At 43.3% G+C, this 16,467-nt stretch overlaps 1 protein-coding gene across 1 annotated transcript in view; it reads right to left on the bottom strand.

Moving 5' to 3' along the window:
- The window catches only part of BACE2 (beta-secretase 2), a gene marked incomplete at its 5' end in the record, with an annotated part of 91,522 nt that overhangs the window by 12,585 nt on the left and 62,470 nt on the right, over positions 1-16,467 (bottom strand). Inside the window, one exon of the mRNA XM_035028850.1 lies at positions 14,885-15,053. Coding sequence (XP_034884741.1) covers positions 14,885-15,053 — 169 coding nt within the window. The remainder of the gene's footprint in view (positions 1-14,884; positions 15,054-16,467) is intronic.

Raw genomic sequence — 16,467 nt, 5'->3', positions numbered from 1 at the left:
GAGCCCATGGCCACGTGGCTTCCCAGGGGAATTCTACCAAACATTTAAAGAAGAATACCTATTCTGAAACTGTTCCAAAAAACAGAAATGGAAGGAAAACTTCCTGACTCATTTTATGTGGCCAGCATTACCTGATCCCAAAACCAGACAAAGACCCCATCAGAATGAGAATTACAGACCAATATCTTTGATGAACACAGATGCAAAAATTCTCACCAAAATACTAGCCAATACGATACAACAGTACATTAAAAGGATTATTCACCATGACCAAGTGGGCTGTAAGGTTGGTTCAACATCCGCAAATCAATCAATGTGATACAATACATTAATCAAAGAAAGAACAAGAACCATATGATCCTCTCAATAGATGCAGAAAAAGCATTTGACAAAGTACAGTATCCTTTCTTGATCAAAACTCTTCAGAGTCTAGGGATATAGGGCATATACCTCAAGATCATAAAAGCCATCTATGAAAAACCCACAGCGAATATCATTCTCAATGGGGAAAAACTGAGAGCTTTCCCCCTAAGGTCAGGAACGCGGCAGGGATGTCCACTATCACCACTGCTATTCAACATAGTATTGGAAGTCCTAGCCACAGCAATCAGACCACAAAAAGAAATAAAAGGCATCCAAATCGGCAAAGAAGAAGTCAAACTCTCACTCTTTGCAGATGATAGGATACTTTATGTGGAAACCCCCAAAGACTCCACCCCAAAACTGCTAGAACTCATACAGGAATTCAGTAAAGTGGCAGGATATAAAATCAATGCACAGAAATCAGTTGTATTTCTATACACCAATGAGAAAGAAGAAAGAGACAGAAGAAAGAGGAATTAAGGAGTCGATCCCATTTATAATTGCACCGAAAACCGTAAGATACCTAGGAATAAATCTAACCAAAGTGGCAAAGAGGGATGACTGGGTGGCTCAGTCGGTTAAGCGTCTGCCTTCGGCTCAGGTCATGATCCCAGGGTCCTGGGATCGAGTCCCACATCGGGCTCCCTGCTCCGTGGGGAGCCTGCTTCTCCCTCTGCCTCTGTCTCTCTCTCATGAATAAATAAATAAAATCTTTTAAAAAAAAAAAGTGGCAAAGAATCTGTACTCAGAAAACTATAAAATACTCATGAAAGAAATTGAGGAAGACACAAAGAAATGGAAAAATGTTCCATGCTCATGGATTAGAAGATGAAATACTGTAAAAATGTCTATGCTACCTAGAGCAATCTACACATTTAATGCAATCCCTATCAAAATACCATCCACTTTTTTCAAAGAAATGGAACAAATAATCCTAAAATTTGTATGGAACCAGAAAAGACCCTGAATAGCCAGAGGAATGTTGAAAAAGAAAAGCAAAGCTGGCGGCATCACAATTCTGGACTTCCAGCTCTATTACAAAACTGTCATCATCAAGACAGTATGGTACTGGCACAAAAACAGACACATAGATCAATGGAACAGAACAGAGAGCCCAGAAATGGACCCTCAATGCTATGGTCAACTCATCTTCGACAAAGCAGGAAAGAATGTCCAAAGGAAAAAAGATGGTCTCTTCAACAAATGGTGTTGGGAAAATTGGACAGCCACATGCAGAACAATGAAACTGGACCATTTCCTTACACCACACATAAAAATAGACTCCAAATGGATGAAAGACCTAAATGTGAGACAGGAATCCATCAAAATCCCTGAGGAGAAAACAGGCAGCAACCTCTTTGACCTCAGCCACAGCAACTTCTTCCTAAACACATTGCTAAAGGCAAGGGAAGCAAGGGCAAAAATGAACTATTGGGACTTCATCAAGATAAAAAGCTTTTGCACAGCAAAAGAAACAAAACCAGACAACCGACAGAATGGGAGAAGATATTTGCAAATGACATATCAGATAAAGGGCTAGTATCTAAAATCTATAAAGAACTTATCAAACTCAACACCCAGAGAACAAAGAATCCAGTCAAGAAAGGGGCAGAAGACTTGAACAGACATTTTTCCAAAGAAGACATCCAAATGGCCAAAAGACACATGAAAAAGTGCTCAACATCATTTGGCATCAGGGAAATCCAAATCAAAACCTCAGTGAGATACCACCTCACACCAGTCAGAATGGCTAAAATTAACAAGACAGGAAACGACAAATGTTGGCAAGGATGTGGAGAAAGGGGAACCCTCCTACACTGTTGGTGGGAATGCAAGCTGGTGCAGCCACTCTGGAAAACAGTATGGAGGTTCCTCAAAAAGTTGAAAATAGAGCTACCATACGATCCAGCAATTGCACTACTGGGTATTTACCCCAAAGATACAAATGTAGGGATCTGAAGGGATATGTGCACCCCGATGTTTATAGCAGCAATGTCCACAATAGCCAAACTATGGAAAGAGCCAAGATGTCCATCGACAGATGAATGGATAAAGAAGATGTGGTATATATATACAATGGAATATTATGCAGCCATCAAAAAAATGAAATCTTGCCATTTGCAACGATGTGGATGGAACTAGAGGGTATTATGCTAAGTAAGTCTGAGAAAGGTATCATATGATCTCACTGATATGAGGAATTTGATAAACAAGACAGGATCGTACGGGAAGGGAGGGAAAAATGAAACAAGATGAAACCAGAGAGGGAGACAAACCATAAGAGACTCTTTAATCTCAGGAAACAAACTGAAGGTTGCTGGAGGGGAGAGGGGTGGGAGGGCTGGGGTGGCTGGGTGATGGGCATTAGGGAGGGTAAGTACTACCATGAGCGCTGTGAATTGTGTAAGACTGATGAATCACAGATTTGTACCCCTGAAACAAATAATACATTATGTTAATTTAAAAAAATTTTTTAAATTTAAAAAGAAATTAAAAAAATTAATTAAAGGAAAGTTGATTTAAAATTATTACTGGAGGTTATTTTCTAGGAGTGCCATTCAGTGGATGATTTGTATACTTATTTACATATGCTACTAATTCTATGATCATGGAATAGATTGATTTTTTTTTTTAAAGATTTATTTATTTGACAAAGAGAGACACAGCGAGAGAGGGAACACAAGCAGGGGGAGTGGGAGAGGGAGAAGCAGGCTTCCCGCTGAGCAAGGAGCCTGAGGTGGGGCTCGATCCCAGGACTCTGGGATCATGACCAGAGCTGAAGGCAGATGCTTAACAACTGAGCCACCCAGGCGCCCCAATTTTAATTTTTTATACTGGAATTATTTATGAGGCCATCCTATGCAGTGGTGAAGAGCCTGGACCCTGGGGTCAGACTGCTGGGGTTCAAGTCCTAGTTCCCACTTATGAGCTCTGTCATCGTGACCAATTTACTTAACTTCTTTGCCCCTCAGTTTCCATATCTGTAAATTGGGGAAGGTAATGGCAGCTCCCAGTCAGTCTTGTTGAATGGCTCACCAAGCTAACCAAAGGTACTTTAGCACAGTGCCTGGGGTAAGGTCGGTGCTTCCTAAGTATCTCTTGTTAATATATTGTTATTTTAAATGTTTCATCAATGTCTCAGTTAAAATTTCAATTATGTTTTCTCTGTCTTATCTCCTAGAAGATCTGGCCCCAGTTGATAATGGGCACCCAAGGAAGACACATTAATTTGCCAACTATAAAAATGATCATGGTTGGGTCTTTTCTGGTATGGAATGCAAAATAAAGTGAACTGTCTCCCCAGATCAGCTCTTTGGTAGTGAGATGCCATCTGAGTAGCTGTGGTTCTATGGTTCATTTGGTAGAGTGTTCTGGAGTCTACAGGACCGGTGTCCTGGGCCTGGGGCCATTTTGCTCTGCAGCCACATGAGAACCACTTAGTACCCCCAGTCCTCAGTGATCTTTTCTATCAAATGAGGAATGAGGGCTACCTGCTCCATGTCTTTGGGGGCCCTGGCTTGGCATCTTCCAATTGGATTCTAAGTAGATGGCAGAGGCCCATCTCTGCAACTCTGCTCTTAACAGCTAACTTTCCTATTTTTAAATATGAATATGTACCAGATGATCCACTTTCAACCTGCAGCAAGGAAAATTCACAGTGAAATGACTGCCACAATCCACGAGGAGTCTCAAGTTGTAAAAGCTGAAATCTATACAGCTCTTGGGTGCTAAATGTCTTATTCTATAAAAAGAGATGGGTGGTATTTCAGAAGCTTTGGATACATTACGAGAGAGCTGTCACTCTTAACACTCGATTATCTTCCTAGCTCCAGGACACTTGGCTCGGGCAACACAGAGGCAGCTGAAAGGGCTCCAGCCTCTAACACTTGCTCCTGGCACGCGAGACACTGTCCGTGGAAGCTCCAGGTCAGCCAGCCCCATGGCACACGGAGCCACCAACCTTATTTACGTGGCTCTGATCCAAGACTAGAATAGTGACTCTTCGCAGGGGTTGGGGGGTGAGGCGAGGAGAGGCAGGGCAGCATGAGAGAAGCATCTGTGCATCTTTTTCCAAAATAACCATCACCCTCCCGCCCACCACCATTCTGATACACCCTGGCTGAAAAAGGAGGGGACGGTGTGGGACATAATGTATTTTAGAAAGCTCCCTACGAGAAGTCTTCAAAGAGCTCCCACTCACTGCCCTCCTTCCCACCCTGCCCCAACCCCTATAGAAAAGCCTAGTCCTCTAGCTAAGTGTTGTCTGACAAACACCAATTATTACGGAAAGCAAATAAAAGATATGAAAAGGGAAGCTCCCGAAGATTTGGGCTCCGCCAAGTGCTAGTTGGCACCAAGGTAGAACTTCCTCCTACTATAACACATAGAAAAGATGATAAACTCATATTTTTAAATATGTAGATGAGCCTAGAAATAGGCCCTAGAACTGGGGATCCAATGCCCAGGGACGGGGGGAGGGGGTGGGTGGGGGGGTGGGCAGAAGACTTTTGACCCCAGCACCACAGAGATGGGTGAACAGAGCCTGGTCCACTGGTGGAGGACTCCAAGAAAACTCTGCCAACCAGGAAGCCTGCCTCTGCCTGGGGTCCAAGGACCGGAGCGCAAGGAGGGCAAGAAAGAATCTTCCGAGAGAAACAGTGTCTCCCAACCACCACCCCAAGCATGGCAGGCATCTAAACTTGCACAGCTTGGTGCAGAAATCCTGAAAGTTCTCATTGCCTCACACTCAAGCAGAAACAAATGCAAAGTTGCTTTACAGCAACACTTTTACAACCCAAGGTGCATAGAACTCTCTCCAAAGGAAAAAAAAAAAAAATTCCCACTATAGATAAGCTCACAACAAAAAGTTGCAAACCAAATGAGAAGATCCACCGTGAGAGAACAGTCAGCAGACCCAAACACAGAGAGACCCGCTCTCCACAGATGACAGGAAAACAGAACAAAAGGCTTGAGACTATATATTAGCTGCGTTTACAGTGATTAAAACCTCACAGGGCGCCTGGGTGGCTCAGTTGGTTAAGCGACTGCCTTCAGCTCAGGTCATGATCCTGGAGTCCCTGGATCGAGTCCCGCATCGGGATCCCTGCTCGGCGGGGAGTCTGCTTCTCCCTCTGACCCTCCCCCCTCTCATGTGCTCTCTCTCATTCTCTCTCTCTCAAATAAATAAATAAAATCTTTAAAAAACAAAAAAAAACCTCACAAAAATACTAGCAAGATATTTTTAACAGGCTGACTTAAAAGTTCACAATGGAGAATAAAATTAAGAACAGCAGGGAAGTTCTGAATAAAGAAGAATAATGAACAGAACTAAGGCTGTAAGATCTAGCCATCGAACAGAACGGAAAGTCCAGAGATAAACATGTATCTTCCAAATATTTACTGGAATTTGGTATATGATAATTGTGGAATTTCTGATCAGTGAAGAAAATGTGGATTATTTGAAAAATGTTATAGGAACAATGGGGTAGTCATCTTGGGGGAAAAAAGGTTATCCATACGGACTACGTCAAGTACTAAAAGTACTTGCACAGATCACAAAATAATTTCAGTAAAGAAGGACATTTATTTTTTTTTAAAGATTTTATTTATTTATTTGATAGAGAGAGAGGGAGCATAAGTAGGCAGAGTGGCAGGCAGAGGGAGAGGGAGAAGCAGGCTCCCTGCTGAGCACAGAGCCCGACGTGGGGCTCGATCCCAGGACTCTGGGATCATGACTTGAGCCTTTGAAAGGCAGGGCTTCACCGACTGAGCCACCCAGGAGCCCCAAGAAGGTCATTTAAATGTGACTTCAAACCTAAGAGCCTTAAAACAAAAGACTGATATATTTAAACATATAAAAGCATTTTTACAATAAAATTCATCAGCAGCAAAGTAAATCTGTAAATAATGTATAACTGGAATATGGATTATAGCTTTTTTTCACCAAATGGTTAATTACTCCATTACACAGTTTCTACAAATCAATAGAAAAAACTAAAAACCCAATAGAAAATAATAGGGAAAAGATATGAGCAAACAGTTCACAGAAAAGGAAAAACAAATGCCCTTAGACACATGAAAATAAACTCAATCTCACGCATATAAATTAAATAAAACTACGCTGAGATCATCATTGCCACCTATCAGATTGGCAAAATTCCCAAAAGTGTGACAACACCTTGTTGGTGACGCTGACTGGGGAGTCAGGCCATTGTATACGTTGCTAGAGAACTGGTACAATCAGGCATAAAAGGGTAGAACCTCCTTGGAAGGCAATGTGACAATATCCATCAAGATTACAAATGCTTGGGGCGCCTGGGTGGCTCTGTCATTAAGCGTCTGCCTTCGGCTCAGGTCATGATCCCAGGGTCCTGGGATCAAGCCCCCATCGGGCTCCCTGCTCTGCGGGAAGCCTGCTGCTCCCCCGGCTTGTGTGCGCTCTCTGTTAAATAAATAAATAAAATATTAAAAAAACAAAAAAGAGTGAGGAAAAATATTCTCCCGGAAGTCCCCAGCAGGTCTCTCTTTATGTCTCCTTGGCCGGCCTCTGTTTATTAACTTTGTTTTAGTTTTTCAAAAAAATAGACAAACTTTTCAGGCAGTTTTAGGATCATAGCAAAATTGAGGGGAACGTTCAGAGAGCTCCCATACCCCCCCAGCCCCCGCACATGCACAGCCTCCCCCGCCGTCAGCATCCCCCCCATTACTTTTAATTTTTCATAAAATGGCCTGGAATCTTCTTCAAAAAGACATTTTGTGGGGCGCCTGGGTGGCTCAGTCCTTAAGGGTCTGCCTTCGGCTCAGGTCATGATCCCAGGGTCCTGGGATCGAGCCCTGCATCGGGCTCCCTGCTCAGTGAGGAGTCTGCTTCTCTGCTCCCCCTGGCTCATGCTCTCTCCCTCTCTCTCTCTCTGTCAAATAAATAAATAAAATCTTAGGGCGCCTGGGTGGCTCAGTTGGTTGAGCGACTGCCTTCGGCTCAGGTCATGATCCTGGAGTCCTGGGATCGAGTCCCGCATCGGGCTCCCTGCTCGGGGGGGAGTCTGCTTCTCCCTCTAACCCTCCCCCCTCTCATGTACTCTCTCTCTCTCTCATTCTCGCTCTCTCAAATAAATAAATAAATCTTTAAAAAAATTTTTTTAAATTTTTAAAAATTAAAAAATAAAATCTTAAAAAAAAAAAATTACAAATGCTTGTACCCTTTAACCTGGCAATTCTACTTCCAAGAATCTAACCTAGAAGTAATACTTTCATATGTGTGAATGAACACGACAAATGGTATCATTCCAACACTGTTTATAGTAACAGGAGACTGGAAACAAGTTAAATATATCAATCAGGAATTGTTAAATAAATTAGGGAACATCCACAGAACAGAGGATTATGTACTCATGATGGCCTCTGAGGGCGTGAGGCACCATATAATGCATTGTATCATTGGGACATTACCTGGCCATTTTCAAAAATCAAAGAAAACAATGGAGACAAAGTAAATACAAGCCATGACAAAATTATTATAGAACACTCCAGGGAAGTAAACTAGTATATTTGAAAGAGTACAAAATGGGGGGCGCCTGGGTGGCTCGGTCGTTGAGCATCTGCCTTCGGCTCAGGTCATGGTCCCAGGGTCCTGGGATCGAGCCCCGTGTCGGGCTCCCTGCTCCACGGGAAGCCTGCTTCTCCCTCTCCCACTCCCCCTGCTGGTGTTCCCTCTCTCGCTGTGTCTCTCTCTGTCAAATAAATAAAATCTTAAAAAAAAAAAAAAAAAAAGTACAAAGTGGAATTTCGAGAAATGCAAAATACAAGCAATGTCATTAAAAACTCACTCAATAGGTTGGGGCACCTGGATGGGGCAGTCGGTTGAGCGTTGGACTCTTGGTTTTAGCTCAGGTTGTGATTTCGTGGTTGTGGGATGGAGGCCCATGTAGGGCTCTGCACGCAGCACCAAGTCTGCCTGAGATTCTCTCTCCTTCTCCCTCCCCCTTTGCCCCTTCCTGCTCATGCATGCTTGTGAGCTCTCTCTCTCTCACTCTCTCAAATGGATAAATAAAATCTTTATAAAAAGAAAACCTCACTGAATAGGTTAAATGGTAGAGTGAACACAGCTGGAGAGAACTAGGGCAATATAGGATGTGTCTGCAGAAACTACACAGAATGCAGCAAAGATAAAGAAAGGAAAATATGAATGAAAGGTCAAGGGACGTGGAGGAAATAATGAGAAATCTCAAAATTTATCTCAGGAGATCCAGAAGAAACTAGAAAAAATGGGTGTGAGGCAAGAGTGGAGGAGGTAACAGCTTAGAATTCTCTACGACTGATGATAAAAAACATGAATTATCAGATTCAGAGAGCACAATGAGTCTTGGAGCAAGATGAAAAACAACGGATATCCAGATACATCATGGTGAAACTCCAGAAGATGAAAACTGTAGCCTAAGTCTGAACAGCAACCAGAGAAAACGAACAGATTACCCTCCAAGGTACAACAACTGAAACTGACCGGGGTTTTTTTTGCCAGCAATAATGTTGGCCAGAAAACACCGAAAATAGCACGGTCAAAACACTAAGGGAAAATGGTCAACCTAAAATTCCATACGCAGTTAAACAATGATTCAAAAATTGGGGCAAAATGAAATTTGAAAGAGAACCTAAAGTACATTTTTCAGCAAAAGGAAAATTGCTGTGTCATAATTTATTTATCCATTCTCCTTCATTACATATTTTGGGCTGTTTTTAGTTTGACGAAAAGGGTGGCTTTATGTAATAATGTACTTACTAAGGGATGTAGTACTTTAGTTTATTTTATGAATAAAGCTGCTTCTGGTCAAGTCTCTGGGTGGACACACACTTTCATCTCCCTGTTGCATATACCTAAGAGTGAAGCTGCTGAGTCATAGAGTAGGAATATGTTTAACATCAGTAGAAAATGTCAAACTGTTTTTCTATTCAGACCAAACAATTTCAGCAAACTGAGAATCCGAAGGCAATTCCACAAACCTGCTCCATGCATCAGACTATATGAATGCCTTCATAGAAAACCCAAGCAACTCTAACAACTATTTTTTAAAAGAATTCAGCAAGGTGGGTGGCTGGATAGAAGATTAATATACAAAAAGCCCCTGCAGGCCTATAGACCAAACAATCAAAATGCAATTTAAAACAATCTCACTTATAGGAACAGTAAGAGCTAACAGGTATCTAACAAGAAGTATATGTGTTAAGACCCTCTTGGAGAAAACTACAAAGCTGCTGTAGGACATAAAAGAAGACCTAAACAAATGAGAATTAGTACATTCATGGTGAAATGACTTATATAATAAAGACTTGATTAATCTGTAAATCCAATGCAATTCCAATCAAAATCCCAATAGAGTTCTGAGATCTTGACAAGTTGAGAATAAAAGCACAAAAGCAGCCAAGAGCATTTAAAGAAGAATAAGGAGAAGAGTTGAACCCTTGCTAGATATTAAGTCTTACTGTAACTACAGAAATTAAACCATACGTTACAGCATAGGGACAGCAAATATACCAATGGGATAAAAGAGAATGCTCAGAAATAACAGATCCAGGGGCGCCTGGGTGGCTCAGTTGGTTGAGCGACTGCCTTCGGCTCAGGTCATGATCCTGGAGTCCCTGGGTGGAGTCCCGCATCGGGCTTCCTGCTCGGCAGGGAGTCTGCTTCTCCCTCTGACCCTCCCCCCTCATGCTCTCTCTCTCTCATTCTCTCGCTCAAATAAATAAATAAATAAATAAAATCTTAAAAAAAAAGAAAAAAGAAAGAACAGATCCAGATACATACCAGGTCTTGGTATATGACAAAGAGGTTATTAAAATTTAGTAGATATCTTGCAAAATTAATTTAACCTGAATCTAACCAAGCCTCTAGACCTAAGTTCAAGTTTATAGAAATAAATGTAAAGTTAAATAAACATGTTAAACGATACTATTAGGAAAAATCCAGACAAATCTGAATAGGATATATTCTACAAAAAAACTGGCCTCCAAAAGAAAAAAAACAACAACCCATAGCTAAGGAAACCATTTTTTAGGTAACTGAGGAAATCTGAATACGGCCTAGATATTATATAATACAATGTAAATATTGTTAAATTATTAGGTGTCATAATGGTATTACATTTATGTATGAGCCTGTCCTTATTTTTAAGAGATATTTATGGATGAAATATTATGGAGTGAAATATTTAGCGGTAAAATGTCATGTTATCTGCAACCTATTTGTAAATGGTTCAAACAAAAACTACATATACACATACACTGATATATGACAAAACGTAAAAATTACCAAATCTAGGTGGTGGTGGTGGGGGGTGCCTGGGTGGCTCAGTTGGTTAAGCATCTGCCTTCGGCTCAGGTCATGATCTTAGGATCCTGGGATCGAGTTCCGCAACAGGCTTCCTGCTCAGTGGAGAGCCTGCTTCTCCCTCTCCCTCTGCTTATGCTTGCTCTCTCAAATAAATAAATAAAATCTTAAAAAACAAAAATCTAGATGGTGGGTATGTAGGACATCATTGCATTATTTTTAGTCTTTTCTGTACATTACAGAGGGGGTAATATATTCAATAAATAATGCTGAGAAAACTGAATGTCCTTATAAAAATTAGATTCCTACTTCACATTATATGAGAAAATGGCAGGGGGAAGTACACTGTATCTTTCGAAAAAAATCTCTATTTCCTGAGATTGAAGAAAAATTTCTTAAATAAGAGTAAAAGCCATAAGGAAGACATTGGTACATTTTATCTCACTAAATTTCAAAAAATGTAAATGAAAGATAATAAAAACAAGTAGAAGAAATCCAGAGAGATTAGCAGTTCTTATTTACGACACATAAGCCCCCCAAATTAATGGATCAAATATTAAGAATGTATAGACATCAATAAAAAAGATAGGTAGAAAAATGTACATAAGCTATTGGTAGAAAAATTCACCATCAGAAAAAAAGCTCAGACACCCCATAAATATATCAAAAGTTGTATCATCTTGGGGTGCCTGGATGGCTCAGTTGGTTGAACGTCCGATTCTTGGTTTTGGCTCAGGTCATGATCTCGGGGTTCTGGGATTGGGCCAAGAGATGGGCTCCACGTTCAGTGGAGAGTCTGCTTGAGATTCTCTCTCTCCCTCTCCCTCCGCAATAAATAAATCTTTTTAAAAAAAGTTGCATCATCTCAGAAGTAATCAAACTGTGACACTATTTCATACAGATTGGCAAAAAAACAAAACAAAACAAGTGAACGTTCTTATGTAGTTCTGATGGTCCAGCTGCTTGGAAGACAAATCTGACAGTAGCCAGTAACGCTGAGGACTAGCATACCAAACCACCTAGAAATTCCATTTTCAGAAGATCTCAATAGCATGCAGAAAGATGTTCACTGCAGTGCTGTTTATGAATGCAAATGTTAGAAACAAACCAAATGGTAATCAAGGCAGAACTGGGTAAATAATCTGGGTATATTCACAGAACAGAATACTACACAGCAGTCAAAATGAGTGACCTAGTACTCCTATCAACAGGGAAGATCCAGTAAATGTGTAATGCTGAGCAATCAAGCAGGTTGAAAAAGGATATGCACAGTACTGTAGAGCATTCACATACATGTAAAAATTCCAAAACCCCACAACCAACCAACCAACCAACCAACGTTTTGTTATATGGCACTTCTACTTATTTATAGGTAGACGGGAGACAGGTTCTAAGGGGACTCCAATGATCCCTGCTCCCTGGTATTTACTTTTGTGTAATCCCTTCCCACACTGGGCCAGGGTTGTTCTGAGCAACCAACAGAACAGGGCAGAAGTGACAGCATGTCACTTTCAAAACTGGGTGCAAAAAGACTGTGGTGTGGGTGCTCTGTGGCACTCTTACTCTCTGGAATCACTTGCTCTGGCGTGACCGGGTGCTCATCTTAAGGATGTTCAGGGAAGCCTGGCGGGAGGTCCCAATGGTTTAGAAAGGAGGGCTCCTCTCATGTACCACACTGAGTGAGCTTCCAGTAGGACCCTCCACCCCACGGGAGACCCTAGCCCAGAACCACCCAGCTAAGCTGCTCCTCGATCCTGACCCTCAGCACCTGCACAAGGTCAGAGAGTGCTGCTAAACGTGGGGCGGGGCTAAACTGTTACCAAGCAAAAGACAACTAATCCAAGGCACTTGTAACTATGTAGCCAAATCTTAAGTGCGTAGTAATTCTGAGAAGAATGGACACCAGGTTCAGGATAAAGGGTCATTCTGGGGAAGGCAGTGGGGTGGGGCTTTAAGCTATACTTACTTTGTTTCTGTAACAAATTTTTGAAGAAAATATGACAAAATGTTAGCATTTGTTAAATCTGGGTGTTCCATAAGTGTGCCCAAAGCACATGACTTCCTAGGACTTAAATCATTTTGTTATTTAAAGCATGTGATAAATTAAAAATAAACACTTTTAAAAAGAGGGAAAAAAAGGCAGTGTACCTCTTCCATTTATTACAGCCCTAGAGACCACTGTCTGGCTCCTAATTTGCAGCTTGGAGGAAGTAATTACTTTAATGGCTGAACAGTTTGCGCGGAAGAGGAGACATATCCGTGTCTATTCCCAGTGCTGGTAAAATCAAATGTTTAAGTACCAAAACCTTAAATATGCCTTTTTTTTTTTTTAAATAGTAACAAAAAAACTCCCATAAGCACACCTAACAAAGAATTCACACTGAAACACAGGAATGAATGTTGCTTTGCTGGCAGACACTTAATATTAAACTATTTCCAACAGCAATTCACTTAGGAGACGCAGTGATTACTCGCTCCACGCTATTAAGTGGACGATATAAGGGCTGTTGCCATAGTAGCCTCTATTTTCATGGTATTTAACAAGAGAACAGAAATTGGGGGGAAAATTGCTTTAGTGCTTAGTTCTCTGGGTTACAAGATGTGAAATACTCACAGCTGGGAGACAGAGTAACGCCACAGAGGAAGGTCTCTCCAGGGATACCTCCCAGGCTAAAAACAGTTAATGCACTCTGAGAGGTAAACATTCGCTCCCGACAAAGATGACAAAATGACAAGCCCCAAGGATTCCAAGCCCGTTCACCAATGCAGAGCGAGAAAGCACGGCGTTAACACTTAAGAAGGGATTTGCAACAATCAGGTATGTACATGGTGTTGGGTGCTTTTATTTATGCAGCATATGAGTTGGACTAATATTCCAGATGTAAATTTTCCCTTTGATATGCATCTCCTCCCACTCTCCAAATTGTTATTTCACCCTCTGGGAATGCCCGTGTGTCCAAACAAGGATAGGAAGCATGACTGACCTGCTTTATTTACCAGGATTCCCATTTTACCACCGCAAGTTGGATAGTAAATAAGACCTGAAATGTCTCCCTCTGGAATAAATCAGCTGAGATCATCTGACATTTGGCCTGCACAACCTGCCCCCCCCCCCCCCCCCCCAATCTCCATGGCTCTCTCCCAGACTTCCCCGTTGGTTTTAGATCCCAGTGAAGGTCCGGTCAGGGTCAGGGCGACCGGCTCAGCCAGCATTCCTGCCTGTGGGTCACTATCCTGAGTGTTCCATCAAATTCACACCTCCCTCCCCGCACTGCGTGGGGACCCATGTCTCAACCCACAGCCTCTCATATTCTCCTGTCCCACCTCTTGGCTGTCTCACATGTGCTTAATTTTTCTCTCCATTGGCATGTTACCCGCCAACTCTGAATCCCACATGCCAGGATCTGTCGGTCCCCTGAAATCCCACTGCCTGGTCATGCGCTCTCCATGCGTCCCCAGCGATCCCAGCTCATGCCCACGTCTAGGACTGGCCTTTTCTGCCGGAGGTACCCGACCCTCCCAGTAAACCTTGCACTATGTGGACACTCCATCCTAGCAAACTGTTCATCTACAGACATTTTCGAGTTTGGGGGTTTACCCACCCATCACCTTTCCTGCCCTCTCTCCTGTGGTTTCCCTGAACACTGGCCCAACCTTCAAGCTCAGCATCGCAGAGCAATGCTGCTAACTCACCCCCAAACCAGCTCTTCAAAGGGGTTCTGGGAGAAAAACACGCTCCTTGATCTCATCATTTTAGGATTTCAAGAAATAGCAATGATAGGCATTTACTTCTTATTGCACAACGAAGATTGCTTTGATGGAAAAAAAAATACATAGCTTACCCATGAATCTTTATTTATTTTAATTTCCCTATCAAAAAACTGTAATTCTTCCCCAAGGCCTCTTTACTCTGTGGTGTGAGATACCATCTTAATTTTAAAGTGAGAAATAATCACAATACTAACGTCGATCACGCATTTGCCATGTGTCAAGCACGGGACTAAATGTTTTACACGGAGGGACTCATTTCCTCCTCTCTGCATCCTGCCGTGAGTCTTACTGATACCACCCACCACGGATAACGGGCCTGTGGGAAACAATTCAAAGGCAACTGACCCATCATCAACAGTTGCTCCCAAGTCAGTGAACGGACGTCGAGTACTCCAGCTGGGGCTCCCGTCCAGCGCGCGCACCTCTTACCTGCACAGGGGCTGGCCGCAAAGCCCACCCTTTTCCGAGCTCTGTCGAAGATCACGTAGAAGCCCTCCATCACGGTAGCACCGATCACCAGCGCGTTCGTGGAAGGTGAAATGCCGAACCGGTAACATTCATAATTCAGGCCCGCCCCCATCATGGGCTGGATGTAGAGCTGTTTATGAGGAGGGAGCACACAGACAGGGGGAAGCATGAATCTGGCAACATCACAAAGCTGTCGAGGCCACAGCGCGGTCCAACCCTCCCAGGTGCCGTGGGGCGACGCGGGAGCGGGGGGTGGGGGGGAGGGGAGGAGATGACATCACCCTGCCGGGTCCCTGCCACCTGGAAGATGACATCATAAGCATGGTGAATAAACATTCCTGAAAGTGATAAAAACACGTGCGTTGCCTGCAACTACACACAGGGGCACCCATCCACCCGTCCGTCCATCCGTCCATCCATCCAGCACGTGGCATGGCCTAGATAATGCCTCAGTACCAGCAACCAACACACAGTCCCACGCCCTTGAGGATTCCCATCCCGGGAGGGGGCAGGTGAGTAAACGTGGAGTGCGACGGGCCCCTCTACCGTAATGTGGACCAGCTAACTCTCCCCCTCAAATCTCCTCCTTCCCTTGGCCTCTGAGAAAGGGTTGTCTCGTCCTCCTCCCAACACTGGCTGCTCCTTCTCAGACACCTTTGTAGGATTCACTTTACTTTCCTCACTGTAAGCATCAGAGAACGCCAGGGCTCCAGCCTCCTGGTGGCCATTGCCCCCACGCCCACCCCAGGTGACCCATGTGGCCCCAAGGCCCTAAGCACAGCCCAGGGCTCTATGCTGATGCCCAAATCTTGACCTCCAGCCAGATCTTTGCTGCCTTGGCCACACTCAACAGGCTCCCCAAATCTGCTTTTTTTCAAAGTCTTCTGTTTCAGTAGGTCTGTGATTCACTCACTTCCTCAGGCCCTACAGCACCAGGCCAGGATCTCTTTCCCCACCTGGAAACCATAACAAGAGGCTGCAGGCCCTCCTTTGAAATGGCATCTGAATCCAATCCCGCCTCCCATCCCCATGGCTTCCAGACCATTAGCATCCTCTGCTCTCCTGCGAGACCGCAATGCTCCCAACTGGCCCCAGGATGCCGTCTTTGTCATCCTCTGCCAAAGAGAGCTTAAAAGTAGGCAGCAGGGTGGAAGCAGGATGACTTATTTCCTCAGAGAGACAGAAGATGTCACAGGGAGAAGACCCAGCACCCCCTCGTAGGAAGCTCCCATGAGGATAAGGACCACGGGCTGTGCATGTTCCATCAACAACAACACATGGCCCTTGAGGTCCTCTGGGGGCAGAGGCTGTGAGGAAATGAGTCAAAACTTAATCAAGGAGCAAACCAATGTCAGCTCGGTGAGAACAATCCCTTTGTGTTTTAACAGCAAAGTATTCAAATGCAGGCAAACAAGAGAATAGAGCGCCTTAGAAAGACAAAATACCAAATATCTGGAAAAAAAGCAATAAAGGGCAAAATGAGTAGGAAGAAGGACTTTCTTGTGAGTACTGACCAGCCCTAAGGGGGTAAAAGCGCAAGAAAG

This window comes from Mirounga leonina, unplaced genomic scaffold, assembly GCF_011800145.1.
Source record: "Mirounga leonina isolate KUSES-001 unplaced genomic scaffold, KU_Mleo_1.0 Mir_205, whole genome shotgun sequence".
Classification (NCBI taxonomy): Eukaryota; Metazoa; Chordata; class Mammalia; order Carnivora; family Phocidae; genus Mirounga; species Mirounga leonina.
Note: the sequence above shows the minus strand (reverse complement) of the source record. Positions and strands in the feature narration are given on the sequence as shown.